The 17,907-nt window shown below is 53.5% G+C and overlaps 1 protein-coding gene across 1 annotated transcript in view; it reads right to left on the bottom strand.

Annotated features, from left to right (window-relative positions):
• FGF18 (fibroblast growth factor 18) overlaps window positions 1-10,988 on the bottom strand; it is a 34,390-nt gene extending 23,402 nt beyond the window's left edge. Inside the window, exons 1-2 of the mRNA XM_065874313.1 lie at window positions 10,845-10,988; window positions 10,633-10,669 (exon numbers count right to left, since the gene is read on the bottom strand). Coding sequence (XP_065730385.1) covers window positions 10,633-10,669; window positions 10,845-10,876 — 69 coding nt within the window. The 5' untranslated portion in view covers window positions 10,877-10,988. The remainder of the gene's footprint in view (window positions 1-10,632; window positions 10,670-10,844) is intronic.
• Between the last annotated feature and the right edge of the window lie 6,919 nt (window positions 10,989-17,907).

The raw sequence follows: 17,907 nt of genomic DNA, 5'->3' as shown, positions 1-17,907 counted from the left end.
CCAGGATGCGGGGGAACAATCCATCTTGCCCAGCTTCCACCATGTAAGCCGTACTCTGTGGCCACATCAATCCCGAGGGCGGTAACAGGGGTGGCATCGGACATGGAAACAGAGTCCGTCCTTTTGAAAAGGCAGGAAGACCCCTGGGCTTCCTGGGCAAGACCTCTGGGGGCCTCCAGGTCTTTGCCCAGATGACACCTGCCCTCAGGTACCTCCTCTGGAAGTATTTTCTGCCCTCCGGCCTCAGGCTGGCTTACAGCCTCTGGACACTACTGTAATGGCTTTCTGTCCCCAGAGTCCAGTTTCCCTGGTTCATCCCTGAACCCCCAGCTCTGCCCCCAGAAGGCACCTGGCAAACGTCTGCTAAATCACTGTGGCTAGGATGAGGAAAACCTGGGGGCCAAAATCAGCCCCATCACTCACTACCCAGATGAGCAAGTGCCCCAGAGAGGGTTTTTAAAGCCATCAATTGCTAAGCTTTCCTCTGTTCCAGGCACTCTGCTAAGAAGCCCTCAAGACATGGTACCTCGTCAAATTCCTTAAGCACCCGTGGAGGTAGGCACCAGTTAGAGTCCATCTCACAGACTGGACCTCTGAGGCACCTCTCCGGGGCCACAGAGCTCCAGGGCCTGCCTGCAGAGCACATGCAGAGCAGGGCCACTCAGGAACATCCATCCTCTCGCACCTCCTTTCCTGCTACTCGGCCTCGCCGTCCAAGAGGGGGCCTGTCTTCCAGGACTTCCTAGAACAGTCAGAGCTGCTCTCTAAACCCATCCAGGTGCATAACCATCAGGGGCACTGAAAAGCTGCAGTGTGACAAAAATCAAAATGCTGCGGCTCTCGCAAGGCGAGCAGGGCTCGCACAGACAGGGTGTCTCCTGGGGCAGAGCAAGGTGCTTTACCAAAGGCTCTCCTTCCCCCACCCCAAACTCACGGATTACCTTTGAGGTCGAGATAGCTTTTCCCGCAGCAGGGTAGCCTACAGTGGGGTCCCCCTGCAGCCTGGCTGAGACCCCTGTTACCCCCCAGGGCGACCCACCCCTTCTCTGAGGGGCTTGCGCTCTGGTGGAAATATTCACTCCCCGATCCAGGAATTGTACAGGGGCTGCAACCCGAGATCCCAGCACGGACGTGGTGCTTAGTGGAACAGAGCCCGCCACCTTCCGCCTGCAGTCTCAGGCTCTAGTGCACGAGGTGAGGGGTTTTCCTGCTCCCAAATCTGCCTGGCTCCCCACTACCCATTGCACAACGCCCGCACGTAGTCCTTTACCATCCAGCCCCCGCCTAGCTTCCAAGCCTCCTCTCTTAGGCACCTTGGGGGGAAACCACCATGAGGTGAAAAGAGGTTGGGGTGAGCCCCATTCCAACCACAGGGCCAGCTTCCAGACGTCAACCCAGGTTCCCCCTCCCGCCAGGGAATCCGATAACCACAGTTGCTCCCTCTGACCGAAGGTTTCAACCTCACCCATCCACTCCTGGCTCTGAAGTCATGTCTGAAGCGGCTTCCTATTTCTTCCTGGGCTCGCCTCACACCAACATCTGCCACATCACACATCACCTAATACACACGTTACATCAGCACACCCACACCACACACGTTCAACAATAGCACTCACTGACCTCGGGTGTGACCTGGCTCCACCCCAAAATCACCAACTTACTGGATTTCTTTAACCCTCAGTTTTCTCATCAGCAGAATGAGATTGTTTACAATTATTTACCTCAGAAAAACATAAGTAAGAGGAGCCACCTTTTTTTTCTTTTTTCTAAACAGTCACTACTTATGGAGCATGTTCTCCATACTAAGAAGTACTTTAACTAACTTATCTTACGTCATCCCCAGAGCAGCCCTATGAGTTGGTATGGTTATCATCCCCAGTTTACAGATGAGGAAACTGAGGCTCAGAGAGGTTACATTGCTTGTCCAAAGGCACAAAATTGGTGCAAAAAAGAATCAAGATTTGAATCCAGCTCAGCCTAGAACCTCCGCTCCCCATCTCTTCACCCTCTCCTGCTCTATTCTCCTTTCTCTCTGTCACCCACCTCCTTTCCCCCATTGAGGAAAGCAATTGGCTCCGGCCACAAGCCATATGTGGGGCAGGGACTGAGGTGGAGGATTAAACATGAAAGGACTGAGGCCTTGAGCTCACCCCCTACCCGAGAGAGAAGGAAGGGGTCAGACTGTCCCTCCCACCCAGGTACCCATCCTCGAGGCCTCAGAGAATCCGCGCCCCTGTCTCCAGGCAGCCTGCCCAGAAAGGGAGGGTCTCCCTGGTCCCAGGAGAGGCAGCCACAGACTTGCGGCCACATTCCACCTCCAGAAGCAGCACTGGGGCCAGCCATGCCGAGGGCTTTCGGAGCTTCTCCAAATTCTGGATTCAAACCTGAGACCTGCACCCCATTCCAGGAGTGGCCCCTTGTAGAGTCAGCACCCCCTCCATCCTGAGATGCAGCTCCCAAACTGTTCCTCAAGAGCAAGCCTGGACTCAGGCCCAGGAGTTGATGCCAGTCATAGCGCTCCGGGGATTATTATCGTCGTTGAGCACGAAACTAACGCTGGCTCCCACTTAGTGGGCGTTCGCTCAGTGCCAGGGTCCAAGCTAAGCACTTTCCAGGCACTGTCTCCTCGCTCCTCGCAGGACCTGGGCAGGTCAGAACGATTACCATCCCCATGATAAAGGGAGACACAGAGAGGCTAAGGGATTTGCCTAAGTTGTACAGAAACCGATGCAGCCAAGAACTGAACCCACCTCTGGCTCTGGAGTCCATCAGTTTCCCCTAGCTGACACCCCTGGACAGAAAGCGGAGGAGGGAGGCTGGGCCCACCCCTGAACTGGAGCTTGGTTCACTCAGACTGATGTCTCCGGCCACCCCTTAGCCCCAGGTTTCTCCCCTCTCTCCTGTCACACTCCCCACATCCATCCCAGCCAGGACACAGTGTTGCTCCAAACGGCCCTTCCCTACCCCCAACCTGTCCATTAAGCTCCTGGGGCTGTCAATGTATTGATTGGCCGGGTTGAGCCGCCAGCACGGGAGGGGGGTGCTGCCACCCAAGGCGCTGACCGGGAGCTCCTCTTCCCCATACATCAGCCTGCTCTGTACAGATTGTCAATATGGGTGCCGCGGCCCGTCAACCCTGCAGCCAGCCTGAGGCGGCGGGGGGGACTCCTAAAGACCCATGCTCCCTTCTTTCCTCCTTTTCTCCTTCTTTCCAATCTCTCTCCCTTGAAGCCCCTGGGTGGGGAGAGGGGTCATGCATGTCAAAGAGGTAATAAACAAGCCCTTTATTCTGGCATTCAATGCCCACCATGGCCTTTTATATCACCCTCATTCCTGAACTTGATGCGACAGCCATTCCAAACAGCTTGGAGTCCCCTGAGCACATCAAGCTGTTCCCTGCTCCATGTAGAAATGGTCCATGTGCCTGCGAAGGCTTTTTCGCACACACACACACACACACACATGCACGCACGCACGCACACAGAGAGAGACACTCAAAGAGTCTTCTTCACCCAGCTTGTTCCTATTTCAAGATTCAAATGGCGCACCTTCCCAGGCGAGATCCTCCTGCCCTGAGTCTGGTTTCAGGGCCCTTCGTCAGAACACCCTCTGCACCCTTGGGCCCCTGCCCCCTGCACAGATCCCTCAGATTTCTCTCAAATCCCTGAGGGCTGGGACAGGTCCTGAGCACCCCGTGCCCCACACCTGGTACAGGGTTGGGGGGCTCCATACAGACGCCCGGCCCTCAGAGAAGCTGTTCTCCCCACCCCTCCAACTTGCTGACATTCATGCTGCATGCCAGGTCCGTGCCAGGTGCCACAGGGCCCATGGGATGGGCCAGGCCTCCTTTGACTTCCAGGAACCAGGAGCTGGCGGACAAGCAGGCCTCTAGGCACCCCAGAGTCAAAGGTATAACTGCAGCTCACATTTACTCAGCACTTATAATGAGCCATGTGCTGGGCCAAGTGCTTCCCCCAAGTGACCACAGTTCACCCCCTATAGCAACCCCAGGAGGGAGGGTCCATCCTGATGCCTATATTAAAGATGAACCACAGAGAAGCCGAGAATTCACTCAATCATGCAGCTACCAAGTGGCCGAGGTGGGGTATGACCCAGGTGGGTTGTGTCCAGAGCCTGAGCCCCTATACATCCCTGTGAGCCCCAGCAGAGAACACACTGGGTCACAGAGCAATGACAAAGTGCTAAGAGGTTCCAAGGCAGAGGTGGGATGGGGAGAGTGGTAAACAAAGCTGCCAAAGCACCTGCCATCTCTTCACAGGGATCATGGAGGAAAAAAGCTGAAGCCTTAGATGTCTTCTTCATCCCACTCAAAACCCAGTCCAGGGCCAGCCATGTTTGCTGATTGTTAATGAGGAGCAGCGCCATAATTGAACGCCTACTGCATACCAGGTCCGAGACATGGTTTCAATTAATCCTCCCAACAGGCCCTAGGAATGGTATTATTATTCCGATTTCTCAACTGACGAGGAGGTAGAGACTCAGAGAGGTTAAGGATCTTTCCCACGGGCACACAGCCTGTGAGTGGTGCAATGAGGATAAAATTCAGACCTAAATCCAAGACCTACGCTCAGACTGGAGGGGGCCTGATGTCGCCGATGCAAGAAGCGCAGCCTTCCTAGCTTTCTTCAGCACGCTGCAGCATGTTAACACACACACAGGGCATATAATTGATCGAGCGATTACTAGTACTCAGTTATTTACTGAGTGTCAGCCACAGTGCTAGCTACTCTGTGTGCATTATCCTATTAGTCCTCACCATGACCCTTAAGAAGTAGGTACCTTTCGTTACCCCGTTACACGGATGGGGAAAACCAAGGTGCAGAGGGTGGAAGGTTAAGAAATTTGCGGAACAGTTGCTCAGCGGCACAGATAGGATTCAAACCAAGGTCTTTCCTATGCCAAAGCCCACACATTCGGGCAACACAGAAGCCGCCTAGCTCACTTCACTGGTACCCAGGTGGAGAAACTGAGGCACACGACGAGCCAGTGACAGAGCCAGGACTCCAACCCAGGCATCCTGAGAGTCTTTCTGCCCTGTGGCCTATGGGGGGCTTGTCTTTGGCCCCATCCTTGGCACAGCAGCATTTTAAATGGGCCTGAGGCCTTATGCCGTTCAGATGTCGGAGCAAACAAAACCCAGTCATCTTCCAGGCCCTACCAGCAAGACTGACTAAAGCCTGAGGGGCCCGCTTACGCACTGATGTTCCAGAACAAATCCCTACTGTCAGACCCAAGGTGCCAACAGCAGGCCTCAGCACTTCCGGAGGCCCAGTGGCTCTCCTCCAGCCTGGGCCACACTGACAGGGCCCTTGGTGTTGCCCTTCCCTAAGTGCTCAGACATGGGTCCTTGTGAGTAGGGGGGAAACCCAACCCAGCACAAAATGTGGGGCACACAGATGTTCATCAGACAATCCCGGCCCTCAGAAAGGAAACAACACCTTCCCTCTCCCCAGTCACCAGGAGGTGGCAGTGCCATGGGTGAGGGGAGCTTAATCCACTGACAGAGGGGTAGAACCAAGGGAGTCCTCCCAGAACAAGAGACACAGGGACTAGGTCTTGAAAGGAAGACAAGATTTCAGAGCCCTGGGTTCTGCACTCTCCCCTGCTCCACACCCTTAGAAAGCAGGAGCTGTTTTGTTGGTTGTTTTCTTCCCATTTTATGCGTGCAGAAGCTGAGACCCAGGGAGGTTAAGTAACTTGTCCAGGGTCACACAGCAAAGACAAGGCAGAGAGACTCTTTGAACCAGCCTGGCAGATTCCAGAGCCTTTAAAGTGCTGATTAATAAGCCTGGGTCCTAGAGTGGGCAAGCTAGAGTTGAATCCCACTCTGCCTCTCTCTCCTGCTGTGCAAACAAAGGCAGATTACTTTATGCCTCTGAGCCTCACTCTCTTCATCTGTAGAATTCCCTGATTCCAGGCTGGTTGTGAGGCACAGCCTAGAGGCTGTGAGAAAGCGTCAGCCACGGAACGAGCCCGCAATACCCAGCAGCAGCTACCAGTATAGTTGTTACCCTGATGGGCCTACACCCTGATTTCCCACACCAACAACTTCCCTGCTACAGGACGAGGTCAGAACCAAAAGATCTGCTGAGGACAGAAAGTCTTCTTCCTGTCCCCATCCATCTCCCTTTGGGGGTCCAATGTGCCCTCCCAGCCACCCAGGGCTACGAGGAGGCAACGCCGTGGCCCTGACACACTGCCCAGAGCCTGCTGGACACTGGCTGCACCACCCACAAGAAATGTTCCAAATCCACCTCCTTGCCTCAGAGCAGGTGACACTCCTGCTCCATGCTGGGAAAGAAGCTGGAAGGAGAGTGCTGAATCCCCCAGGCCCTGCTACTCCCCCCAAAACCAAACCCACCTCTGGCTCTGAAACCCTTTTAGACCAGAACACTCCAGGAAGATCAGGGTTTGCAGACACCAAGTCAGAGGCCCTCAACCACAGAGATGCCCACCTGGCCTCTGATCATCCCCTAATAAGGGATCCTATCAGGGGGATCCAACCGGATCTCTCACTAAGGGCCCCTAGCATGCCTCTTGAGACTCCATTTCCCTATCAGTATTCCTTCTGAACAACTGCAGTGTTTCTGAAAAAGTCTGCCTGGTGTGCTGGAAGGGATAACAAGGTCTCGATTTCAGAGTCTTGGGTCTTAGCCATGGCCTTGAAAAATCCCTTCCCCGCTCTGTACCTCAGTTTCTCCATCTGTGAGGTAGGAATCTGATAATATTCCTCCCACTCCAGTGTCCCTTGTAGAATGGTAGAAAGGATGAAAGGAACTTCCTGATGCAACAGCCACTTGGAAATTCATACAAGTAGCACTTTCTCACCAAACGCAGGTCACTTCTCCCCAGCCTTGGTTTCCCCCCTCCCGCCCCACCCCCTCCCCTTCCCCCACCCCCATCAGGCTGGAGGATGCTCTCTATCTCTCAACACTTCACAGCGTGGGACAGGAGGGGTGGGGTTGAAGGAACTCCTGTTTATCTGGCACTCTCCCTCTCTAGACTGGGAGCTCCTTGAGGCCAGGAACGGACTAGTCATGTTCCAGCAGCAGCAAGAAGCAGGCTCCCAGCAAGTATTTGATGAACAGATACCTGACTGGATGGACGAATGGATGGATGAGGTCGCTTCTTCAAGAAATTAAAGGTACAATCCAATAGGTGAGCGTCCCATCCTCTTCAAGTCCCAGATGACTCTGTCTCTGGCTTCCCCATCCTAGCAAGCTTGAAGAGAGGTTCTACACCCCACTGAAGAGGCCAGGCATGGGGGTGGTTAGCCTTAGAGGAGGCATGGAAGGAAACTTCCAAACTTGAGCAAGTGCGGTGAGAGAGGAAGCAGCACTGTGGGAAGGAGGGACCGAGGGGCCAGCGGAAGGCCCCCCTGCCCTGGCCCGCCTCACGCCTGGCCTGTCTGGGGAAGGCCAGGACCTAGCCGAGCCTGGCGGCAGGAACAATGTCAGGCAGGTGCCGGCCGAGCTGCGTGAAAGGCCCAGCCCGGTGTCATTGTCAGCGCTCAGCCAAGTGCAGAAAAGCAATTTACTGGTCACGCTGCTTGCTCCCCTTGGAAATTTTTAAAATTCTTCCGATTTGAGCTATCCACGGTGTCCCAAGTCGTGTGGAGAAGGGATTTTATTAAATTCCCAGCTTCCCGCTCCCAGGGTTGCTGGCAGGGGAGGGCGGGGCTCACCACATTGTCGGGGGTGGGGGGGGTGGGGGGGCGGTGCGGGCAGTGTCTGGCATTGACTGTGTTCACAGAAATGTGGCTGGGGGCAAGGGGCCCGTTTGGGGTTTGGTGGCTGATGATGGATGGAAAGAGAGGAGGAGCCCAGAAACTCTGTTGCTAGGACTGGACCAGTTCCCCAAAACACGGAGGCGGGGGAAGGAAGGGCATAGGTGTATAGAGTTCCCAGCAGAGCAACTCTGGTGAGATCCCAGGATGAGCAGAGCTCCTGCGGGATGAGAATTCGCAAAACCTCTTCCACGCCTATCATATACCATTCGTCCTCGGGGCCACCCATGTCACAAATGATGAAGCTAAGTCTCGCAGAGGTCTACATATAGGGAAAGATGGAGCTGGGGTTCAGGCGCAATCCACAGGATGGCAAAGCCCTGAGCCCTTCCCGCAGTGCAGGGAGCCTCCCCTGGGCCCTGCTCACCAAGGGTGCTCTCATTACCACCCTCCAAATGCACCCTGTCCAGGAAGCAGCTGCTCTCCCGGTGTTGGCCCATCACCTCAGTGGGGAGCAGACAGACTCCAGACTCTCGCAACTAGCACAAGGGTCCCACCTCTCATCTTTACCTCTAACTAACACTCCACCTTGTCCCTCGAGCATAAAGGAGGATGTGAGCCTGCCAACTTTGTCTATAACTCCCTAGGGTAGAGTTGTTTTATCTTTCAGCAATCATGGGTGCTTTCAAAAATCTGTGGGGAGCTGAGAACCGTCTCCCGTATACTGCATATATGGGCACCGTTTTGCACAGTGTTTCAGGGACCACCCCTCTCCCATAATCCCATCCTTAGATATCCTAAGGGTGCATGGATCATGGGTTAAAAACATCAGTCAGTCCTAAGGCAGTTTGCAACGGGAAAGGCTGCAAAGGAAGGGGGAGGTGGGGCGGGGGGGGGGAGAGAGGAGGCTCCCTCACCTGCTTGAAGGCGTAACCCCAATGGACCTAACCCAGACGGCCCACCCAGCTTTCCCCTCCCCGCCCCTCCCCGCCACAGGCTGGCTCTAGCTCTGGCCAGGACTTGGAGGTGGGATGCAGAGTCCAGGTTCCCTCCCTCACATTCCCCCCCACCCAGAACACAAAGACCACACAGCAGCCCCTCCTGGGCCCCACTTCAAGGACCAAGAGGCAGCAGGCAATAAGAGGCCTGGGCCACAAAGTCTGAAACCGTCTCTCTACTTTATGCCCATTTCATCGTCCCGGCCCCAGGCTCAGCGCTCAGGAAAAGAGCTCTCCCCCAGGTCAGACAGGCAGTCCCCCGGGGTGACCCTGGGGCCCGCCCTCTGCTTGGGGACTCAGCTGCAAACCAAGCAGGCTACGCCTGGCACTGGCCTCTCTCTCTGACACCAGCCATTCCCCACCCTGCCCCCTGCAACCACACAGGGTCACATCTGCTTTGGCAAACGGCCAGTCTTAAGTTACTGACTCCAGTTGTATTGATTCAAGGAGTCACCAGGGACCCCAGCCTGGCCAACAGAAGGAAAGAACCCATCAGTCTGTCCATCCATCCTTCCAGCCCCCAGTCCCAACTAGTTGCCCTCACCTCAATGTCCATCCCGATGGTAACAGCTCTCTCTCAGGAGTGGGAGGGGAGATAAGCAGTCTCACCACCACCGTAGCCGCCCTCCGCAAGAGACCCGTGAATCTCAACAGCGCTCAACACACACACCTGGGAGAACCACCACTTTGCCTGCTCGGTGCTCTCCCTGGGCACCTCGGGAATCCAGAAAGCTAAGGCCCAAGCATCCTCTCGAACCCTATGAGGACACCTGCCTTCAACCCAGACGGGGAAGGGGCTCTTTTGGCCCATAATCTCTTTTGGCCCCAGCCCAGCTCCTCCTAGGGCGCCTCCTTCAGAGCACTAGGTGGTGGAGGGCTAGGGCAGCTGGCACTTCCTATTCCCTTTCCCTTTGCGCCCCCCCTCCAAGCTGAGGCAGCCTGGTCTGGTTCTAATCGGGGCTGAAGTCAGCTCCCTCAGTCCCTCTTCTCTTTCCCTCCCCCCGCCCCCCAACCCTTTTCCTTCATTTCCACGGCTTTGGAAGCCCCAGTGTTCCAACTGTCTGCGTGCCAAGACCTTCCCGAGTCTGAAAGCTGCTGAAGTAACAGATCAGATTTTAGCAAGTGCTTTCCAGGCTGAGCGCCAAGCCCTCTTCTGATTCAGGAGAGCAAGCGAGCGGGGAGCTAGGCGGGGAACCAGCTGAGGGCTGCACTACCTTGGGCAAGGGTGTGCGTTGCGGAGCGCGGCCCGTTCCGGAGCCGCCTCGCAGGCAGTGGTCCCTCGGCCCAGGTGCCCCGCTCTGCTCGCTCTCACCCCAGTCTCCCCTCCTAGCACAACATCTCTCTCTCTCCCTCTCTGTCCTTCTCTCAATGCTGCAAACGCCTTTGAAACCACAGAGTAATTTACAACTGAAGCTTTCTCCCTGGACTCCAAATCCACTCGGTTGAAAGGAGCCTTTTTGTTTGGAAGAGCGAACGGAGATGTTAAGGGACGGTTGGCAGAGAAAATCCCTACGTCCTGACTCCTCACCGGCTACGGGCCGGGCGGGGAAGCGGGGTGGGGGGGAAGGGGGGGGCTTGGAGCCGGGCACATTGTAGCGGCTGAGGCCGCCGGCTCCGAGCATCTTCTCCCAGCCGAAGCCGACAGGGGCCGTGGCAGCCCGCGCCAGCCTGAGTCCCGCAACAGAGCCCCTTGCCCTTGGCCGGTCCCCCGCCCGCGCTGGGCGTATTTGGAGCCACCCTTCCGCGCCCTGGGAACAGGTGCACTGGGCTCGGCGCCCAGGAGGGGTGGGGCACAGGGAGGGGGCGCGGCCCGGGGGAGGGGGGGTAGACACGTACCGGGAGACAGGGGCTGGTGGGGGGGGAGGTCAGAGTCAGAAGCCCACGTACCTGTACCTGGAAGCACAGCAGCAGGAAGTGTAAACACCTGCGGGAGAGAGAGATGGAGAGGCAGTCAGTGGGACTGGAGGGAGGGGAACCCGCGTATAGACAGACAGATACGCAGTCGGAAAGTCAGAAGAACGGCCGGGCGGGTAGACAGAGCCACAGGCACACGGACAGACGTCCAGGCAGGGTGGGCAGCCCCGCACGCGGGCGCTTACAGGCAAGTGCAGGCGGAGGGCGCTGAATACATCGCTGGGCGGGGGGGGAGGCGGCGGCTCCTAGCCCAGCCTGCACATGTCCCCTTCGCGCGGCCGGGACCGGGCGCCTCCGCCGCCGCCGCCGCCGCCGCCGCCGCTGCTGCTGCTCCCTCCTCGCCGGCTGCTGCTGCTGCAGACTCTGCTGCTCCGGGGCGCTCCGCGGCGCGCCCTGCGGCATCAGCGCCCCGCGCGGCTCCTCCCGAGCGCTGCGCCCTCCGGGCTGGAGCGGGGGCTGCGGGGCGGCCGCCGCTGTGCAGGAGGCACCGGCCGGTGCGAGAAAGCTTGCTCACTGCCGGCCGGCCGTCCGGCCGTCCGGGCGTCTGCGGGAGGCTGGCTGCCCGGCTTACTCCGGGGGCAGCATGCGTGGCGGGGCTGGAAGCTGGGGCGCGCTCTCCAGGCGAGGCGCGGGGCTGCGCGGGGCCAGGGGTCAGCGCTCCGGGGCCGGGGCGCGCGGCTGCAGCACGAACGCGTCACGGCCGCTCCGTCTGAGCGCCCGCCGGCTCATGTCTCCTCCTCCGCGTCTCTCCGGCCGTGCGCATCGCCACCTCCCACCACTGGCGGCGGCCGGGGCGTTTTCTACGCGCGGGCGGCGAGGGGGCGGGGGGCCGGGGGCGGGCCCGGGCCCGAGCCGGCACAATGAGGATGCGGGGCCCGGGGGCTCCCCCCTCGGGGCGCGGCCGGACGGGCGCTCAGCTAGCCTGGGTGCGCCGCGCCCACATCAAAGGCGGCCCTGCCTGCTTGCCTGCCTGCCGCAGCCTCTCCACTGCCTCCTCCTCCTTCTCCTGGCGGCTCCGGGTTGGAGGGAGGCGCTCAGACTCTCGGCGACGGGACCGGCAGCTCCGAAGGGGCAGAGCCAGCTAGGCTGGAGCTGGTGAGCGCTCGAAGCCGTCGGAATTCTGCGCCTGGGCGCAACGACCCCGCGCCACGGCGCAAACGCTGCCGGAACTGGACAGGCTGCGGTCCCCAAGAACGCAGTTAGGTGCGGAACGTCCTTGCTCGCCCACATTCGCTACTCGCACTCACAGCCACCGGCGCTTGAGTGGGGAGCAGGGAAGGAGCGGGTCAGGCCCAGCCCTCGGGGCGGCTCCACTTAAGGGGGTCGCTTTTACCCGCTCTGTGAGTTCACGCAGGATCGTGGCAGGTCCCAGGCGCCCTCTCGGACGGCTGGCCACCCTATGTGAGCCCTCTTTCAATCTCCGTCCCTGCCGTTGAGGGGAGGGGATCTCGAGGGCGTCTCTTAAGCCCCCACTCCACCCCCACCGACCCCCTTCCAGGGCTCCCGGGTCGGTTCCCGAGATCCCAGCTGGGCTCTCCGGTAGGTGAGCCAGCTTTGGAAACGCACGGCTGCCACCTAGCGTCCCCAAGGCTTCACTGCAGCCCAGCCCGGTCAGGCTATACAGGCCCGGGAGGAGCCAGCAGGACTATGGTCAGCGACCACTCTAGGCCCTTTGCCGGCCTCCAGGCTGAGATTTGCCACTCTTTGCACACTAAGCAGTTTGACTCTTTTAACCAGGTCCCTTCTAAGGGCATCTCTTCTAACCCCCTCCGCCCCTTCAGAGGAATCACTCCTGTCCTTGCCACCAACCTCAAAATGTAGGTGTTCTTGTCACACGTACACTGTCTCACACTGTCTAGACCTCCAGACAGCTAGGCTCTGCTTTGGCCTAATGCTAAGGGGTTTGTCATAGAGGGAAAGAAACTGAACAAGCTCAAAAAGCAAAACTCAGGAATCCGGACTATTTGGTTAAAAACTTCCTGCGTCACTGGCTATGGCTGATAGCCCCATTTCACGTATAGTGAAACTGAGGTAGACACTGTCAAACAGTGCTACTTCCTAGTCATGGAATATGAACTATCATCAGTTGTTCCGATTATCAGGCTTCCCTGCAAGCTATTTTATTTAAGTTCCCTTTCAAAGCTGAGGCCATCTTAAACAGCCTCTGTTTCAGCACTGGACACAAGTACAGAAAACCTTTACAAAGCTAGGTGCTGAGCAATGGAGAAAGTTCTTGTGTGAAGAGCTGGGCTGAATTTACTTAGCCATTCTCATTGCCAGAACCAGCAAATCCCAAGACAGCATGCAATGCCCAACCACAAAACATATGCTTCCCTTGGGTCCTGTGGCATCGCCATGCTTGATCTTACTTCTCTGACAGCCCAGTCAAGAGGTGGGTTTGGCCTACTACCTGCTAAAGTGGGGTGTTTGAAGTATCTCCTGGCCAATAATCAGACCTACAATTTTCTGTACTGTTTTTCCTATTACTTTTGAATGAAATGGGTCCATAATTATTTATATTCTAAAATGCCGGCAATTTTTTTCAAGGCTCAGATAGTGTTTGTTGATTCCACAAATAAAGCTATCACCCAAGTAAGATTCACCCAGAAGTCCCGTCAAGTGAAGTCCTTATTAAGAGCATAAACTCAAGTTAGAGGTCCTGGATTTGAATATTGCCTCCAACATTTACTTATAAATTGCAGCAAGCTTCCAACAGTACCAAGTGTTAAGATGCTGCGAGATAGCAAATGAGATCAGTCTGGCTCACAATGAAGGCTCCAAAGATTTTAGCTATTATTAATAATCCTAATTATGGTTTTCAGGTTATCACGTTATATTTTTCTTCACCATTTCATGAAGTAGGGAAGCAGGATCATTCTTTTTTTTTTGCAGTACGCGGGCCTCTCACTGTTGCGGCCTCTCCCGTTGCGGAGCACAGGCTCGGCAGCCATGGCTCACCGGCCCAGCCGCTCTGCGGCATGTAGGATCTTCCCGGTCTGGGGCACAAACCCATGTCCCGTGCATCGGCAGGCGGACCCTCAACCACTGTGCCACCAGGGAAGCCCAGGGATCATTCTTAATTTACTGAAAAGAATCTTTTGACTCTAAATCCTGTCATTTTAACAGTCTTCCTTTCCATTGTTCACACCTGCAAACATTACCATACAGATGAATAAATCTTTTTTTTTTTTTTTTGCGGTACGCGGGCCTCTCACTGTTGTGGCCTCTCCCGTTGCAGAGCACAGGCTCCGGACGCGCAGGCTCAGCGACCATGGCTCACAGGCCCAGCCACTCCGCGGCATGTGGGATCTTCCGGGACCGGGGCACGAACCCGTATCCCCTGCATCGGCAGGCGGTCTCTCAACCACTGCGCCACCAGGGAAGCCTCCCAGATCAATCTTAAATGAACTTTTTTCTATTCAAATTTGACATGTTCGTATAGCACTTAATATGGGTCACTAATTTGGTAGTCACTTCTCACCAATTCATTCAATCACTATTTGTGTCAGGCCCTGGGTGAAGACACACAAAGCCCCTGCTTGGAAAAAGCACTTTACTTCTACTAAGGAAGATGGGCAATAAGCAAATAAGCCAAGAGGTAAATTCAAGCTTACTGGCACTTTGAAGGAAAACAGTGGGATAGAGAACACCAATTAGCAATACTTAGGCTAAGACCCAAAAGTGGGAGAGCCAGCCACACAAGGGAACATTCCAGGCAAAAGATGTCAATTGCCTGCAAGTGGGAAAAGGCTAGGTGACACGCAGGGTTAGCCAAGAGTGGCAAGAGGGTGAAAACAGGCAATAGGTACCTGTCAGAAACCTTCAAAGGCCTTTTAAGGCACTATTTATGTACAACTTTTATTTTTTTTGTGGTACGTGGGCCTCTCACTGTTGCGGCCTCTCCCGTTGCGGAGCACAGGCTCCGGACGCACAGGCTCAGCGGCCATGGCTCACGGCCCAGCCGCTCCGCGGCACGTGGGATCTTCCCGGACCAGGGCACGAACCCGTGTCCCCTGCATCAGCAGGCGGACTCTCAACCACTGCGCCACCAGGGAAGCCCCCTATGTACAACTTTTAAATGCTTGGAGCTTGACAAATGTTTATACTTCTGTAAACACCTTTCTCAGGCAACCTCCCACCACACCCATCACTAGTCTCAAGTTACCATTAGTCTGCTGGCACTAGGTTCTAGTTTCACAGAAATGGAACCATCTATGTGCTCTTTTGTGTCTGGCTTCTTTTGCTCAGCATGTTTGAAATTCAGCCTCATCCCTTGTTGCTTTTATCATTGTTCCTTCTTATTGTCAAGTAGTACTCAGTGTGGATATACCCATTTGTTTGGCAATTTATCAAAGGCTTTGAAACTAAGGGTCAAAATCCAGTTTGTTTTTAAAGCTTACTGCAGCTGGTAAGAATACATTGGAATGGTACGACAGTGGCAGTAAGGAGGCCAGCAAAAAAGCTGTTACCAGTCCAGGCTAAAGTATGGTAGTTGGGGCCAGGTGCGGCTACGTGCTAGTTTGGTGTTGGGAGTCGGACACAACTACACTCAATTCCTAGCTCTCGGCTGGCAAATTCACAATTTTCTGAGCAAATTCTCATCTGTAAAATTCCTGGTTGTCTGAAGGGTAGCTGAGAATGTATGTTGACTGCTTCCCCAATGGAATGCAAGCCCTGGAGGGCAGTGACCTGTTTTGCTTGCTGATTAATCCTAAGCCTTAAATACATACTTTGGGACACAGTACTTAAATGTTTAGATTCTTCCTACCTCGTTTTCAAGTGAAAGTACACTAACAGCACTGCAATCTGACACTCGTTTTCCACCTCTCTCCAATCTTAAGAATCACAAAATTCAGGGAGTCTATAGGATACAAATATTTTGGAGAAGGATGAGAGAACCTCCAGCCTAAGAACATAGGACAAATGCAGCCTCAGGTCTTCAATCGGATGAAGTAGCTTAATCAGAAAAGTAGACATTTAAGTGGCACAAAATCAGCTCTTGGAACTTTCAGATTAAAAAGGGATGTCTACTGCCAAGTTCAGGAGTCAAGGAGCAACTGGCTCTTCGTTAAGATCCGGCTGGAAGGTGGCCTTACACTTTCTGAAGTAACTTTAACCCTGCATCTCCACAGTGCAGACTACTAACCCTTAATAGGGTATTTTCTGTGACCCTCAACCTTTTTCCTCAGATAATTTCAAACAAAAACACCCCCCCAGGCAATGTAAACATAACCTCCCCACCCCACCCCCATCGTCCAGTTAATAGCTTCCGAGGCAAGCTTTAAACCTCATTTTATCATCATGTGCATGATCCCGTAATTTCAGCCTGATCTGCTCTCCCCAAATGGCCTTATTTTATTAACCTATTTTGTCCTCTGGTTCAGGTTGAAGGTAACTCTGATAAGTTCTCACCCACAACCTAACCACATGTGATAGATACTAAGATACCAAATGAAAAGAAGCTTCCTGCAGACAGCCAACAAGTGTGTCTCTGCCCTCCTAGTGTTCAAAATGTTCCCCTTGCTTTTCCAAAGGGTCTGATCTGATCATCCAGGTTAAGTCTTCGAAACAATACTGGGTTCATCAGTATTAATGAGTATCACTCCCACCAAGGCTGCGGTCTCTAAACGCCATTCTTTTAAAATAAGGAACCAGAGCTCCTTGGAAAAATGGATCATTCCAGGTCTAGAAAGAAAAGTTGTTTATCTTGTTCAGGGTAAGCCTGGAACATTCTGTCACACTAGAAAGCGAAAAACTTCGTATCAAAGACTACTTACGGGAGTCAGTGATGGTAGGAACAAGCTTGAAAAGGATTCCGTTGGCCAAAAAGATACAACACAGTGGATTGAAATATATAAAAATATGACTTCAGTGGCCATCATTAAAAAAAGTCTACAAATAACAAATGCTGGAGAGGGTGGAGAAAAGGGAACCCTCCTACACTGTTGATGGGAATGTAAATTGGTGCAGCCACTATGGAAAAGTGTGGCGGTTCTGAAGAAAACTAAAAAGTTACCTGACAAAACTATAATTCAAAAAGATACATGCACCCCTATGTTCACAGCAGCACTATTCACAATAGCCAAGAAATGGAAGCAACCTAAACGTTCATGAACAGATGAATGGATAAAGATGTGGTTCATGTATACAATGGAATATTACTCAGCCATAAAAGGAATGAAATAATGCCATTTGCAGCCACATGGATGGACCTAGGGATTATCATACTAAGTGAAGTCAGACAGAGAAAGACAAATACCATATGATATCACTTACATGTGGAACCTAAAATATGACACAAATGAACTTATTTACAAAACAGAAACAGCTCACATAGAGAACAGACTTGTGGCTGCTGAGGGGGAGGGGGGAGGGAAGGACAGAGTTTGGGATTAGCAGAGGTCAACTATTATATATAGGATGGATAAACAAGGTCCTACTGTATAGCACAGCAAACTATATTCAATATCCTGTGATAAACCAAATGGAAAATAAAAAAGAATGTCTGTGTATAACTGAGTCACTCTTATGTACAGCAGAGATTGACACACTGTAAATCAACGATACTTCAATTAAAAAATTTTTTTTTAAATACTGTAAGTTACCAAAAAAAAAAAAAAAAAAAAAAAAAAACCTGAATTCAGGACACTCACTTTTTACTTTCAGGAAATCAGTTTCTTTAGAAGAGGAATTTCCTAAGTCACAAACCTAGAGTAGTAGTTCAACTTTCAGATTACTACCATGTTTAGTTCGCTGATGTCTAATAACTAGCACTATTAGTGACTTCTGAGGCACAGGGAAATCTTTAATTCCTGCGCTTCCAAAACAGAAGCCCTATCTGGATCTGATTAGCTCTATTTAATGAGCTGGGAACAGGACAACCAGTAAGGCCGATTGCTTTCCCTCAGAATGGTGAGAAGTCCTTTTGGGTTTCCTGCCACATAAAAGTGCCCACCAGGTAAACCAAAGTTAAGGTTTAACTTCTATACAAAGCAACTCAAATATTAAAAATTTCAGACTTACTGTTTAAGACAGTATTATGCAGCAAGTATATTTCTACTTCTGAACATGTTAAGGGACTAATACTAATAATTACCACACTCCTACATCACATAGTATAATAAAAAACACTATCTAGGAAAGGAATGACTCAACTTTATTGTACTTGCATTATTTGAACACCAATAACTTTTCAAATTAATGTATAGGATGGTCAAGTGATTTCGGATTGTTCTATCAATTTAAAGT

The sequence above is a fragment of the Phocoena phocoena genome, chromosome 3, assembly GCF_963924675.1.
Source record: "Phocoena phocoena chromosome 3, mPhoPho1.1, whole genome shotgun sequence".
NCBI lineage: Eukaryota > Metazoa > Chordata > Mammalia > Artiodactyla > Phocoenidae > Phocoena > Phocoena phocoena.
Note: the sequence above shows the minus strand (reverse complement) of the source record. Positions and strands in the feature narration are given on the sequence as shown.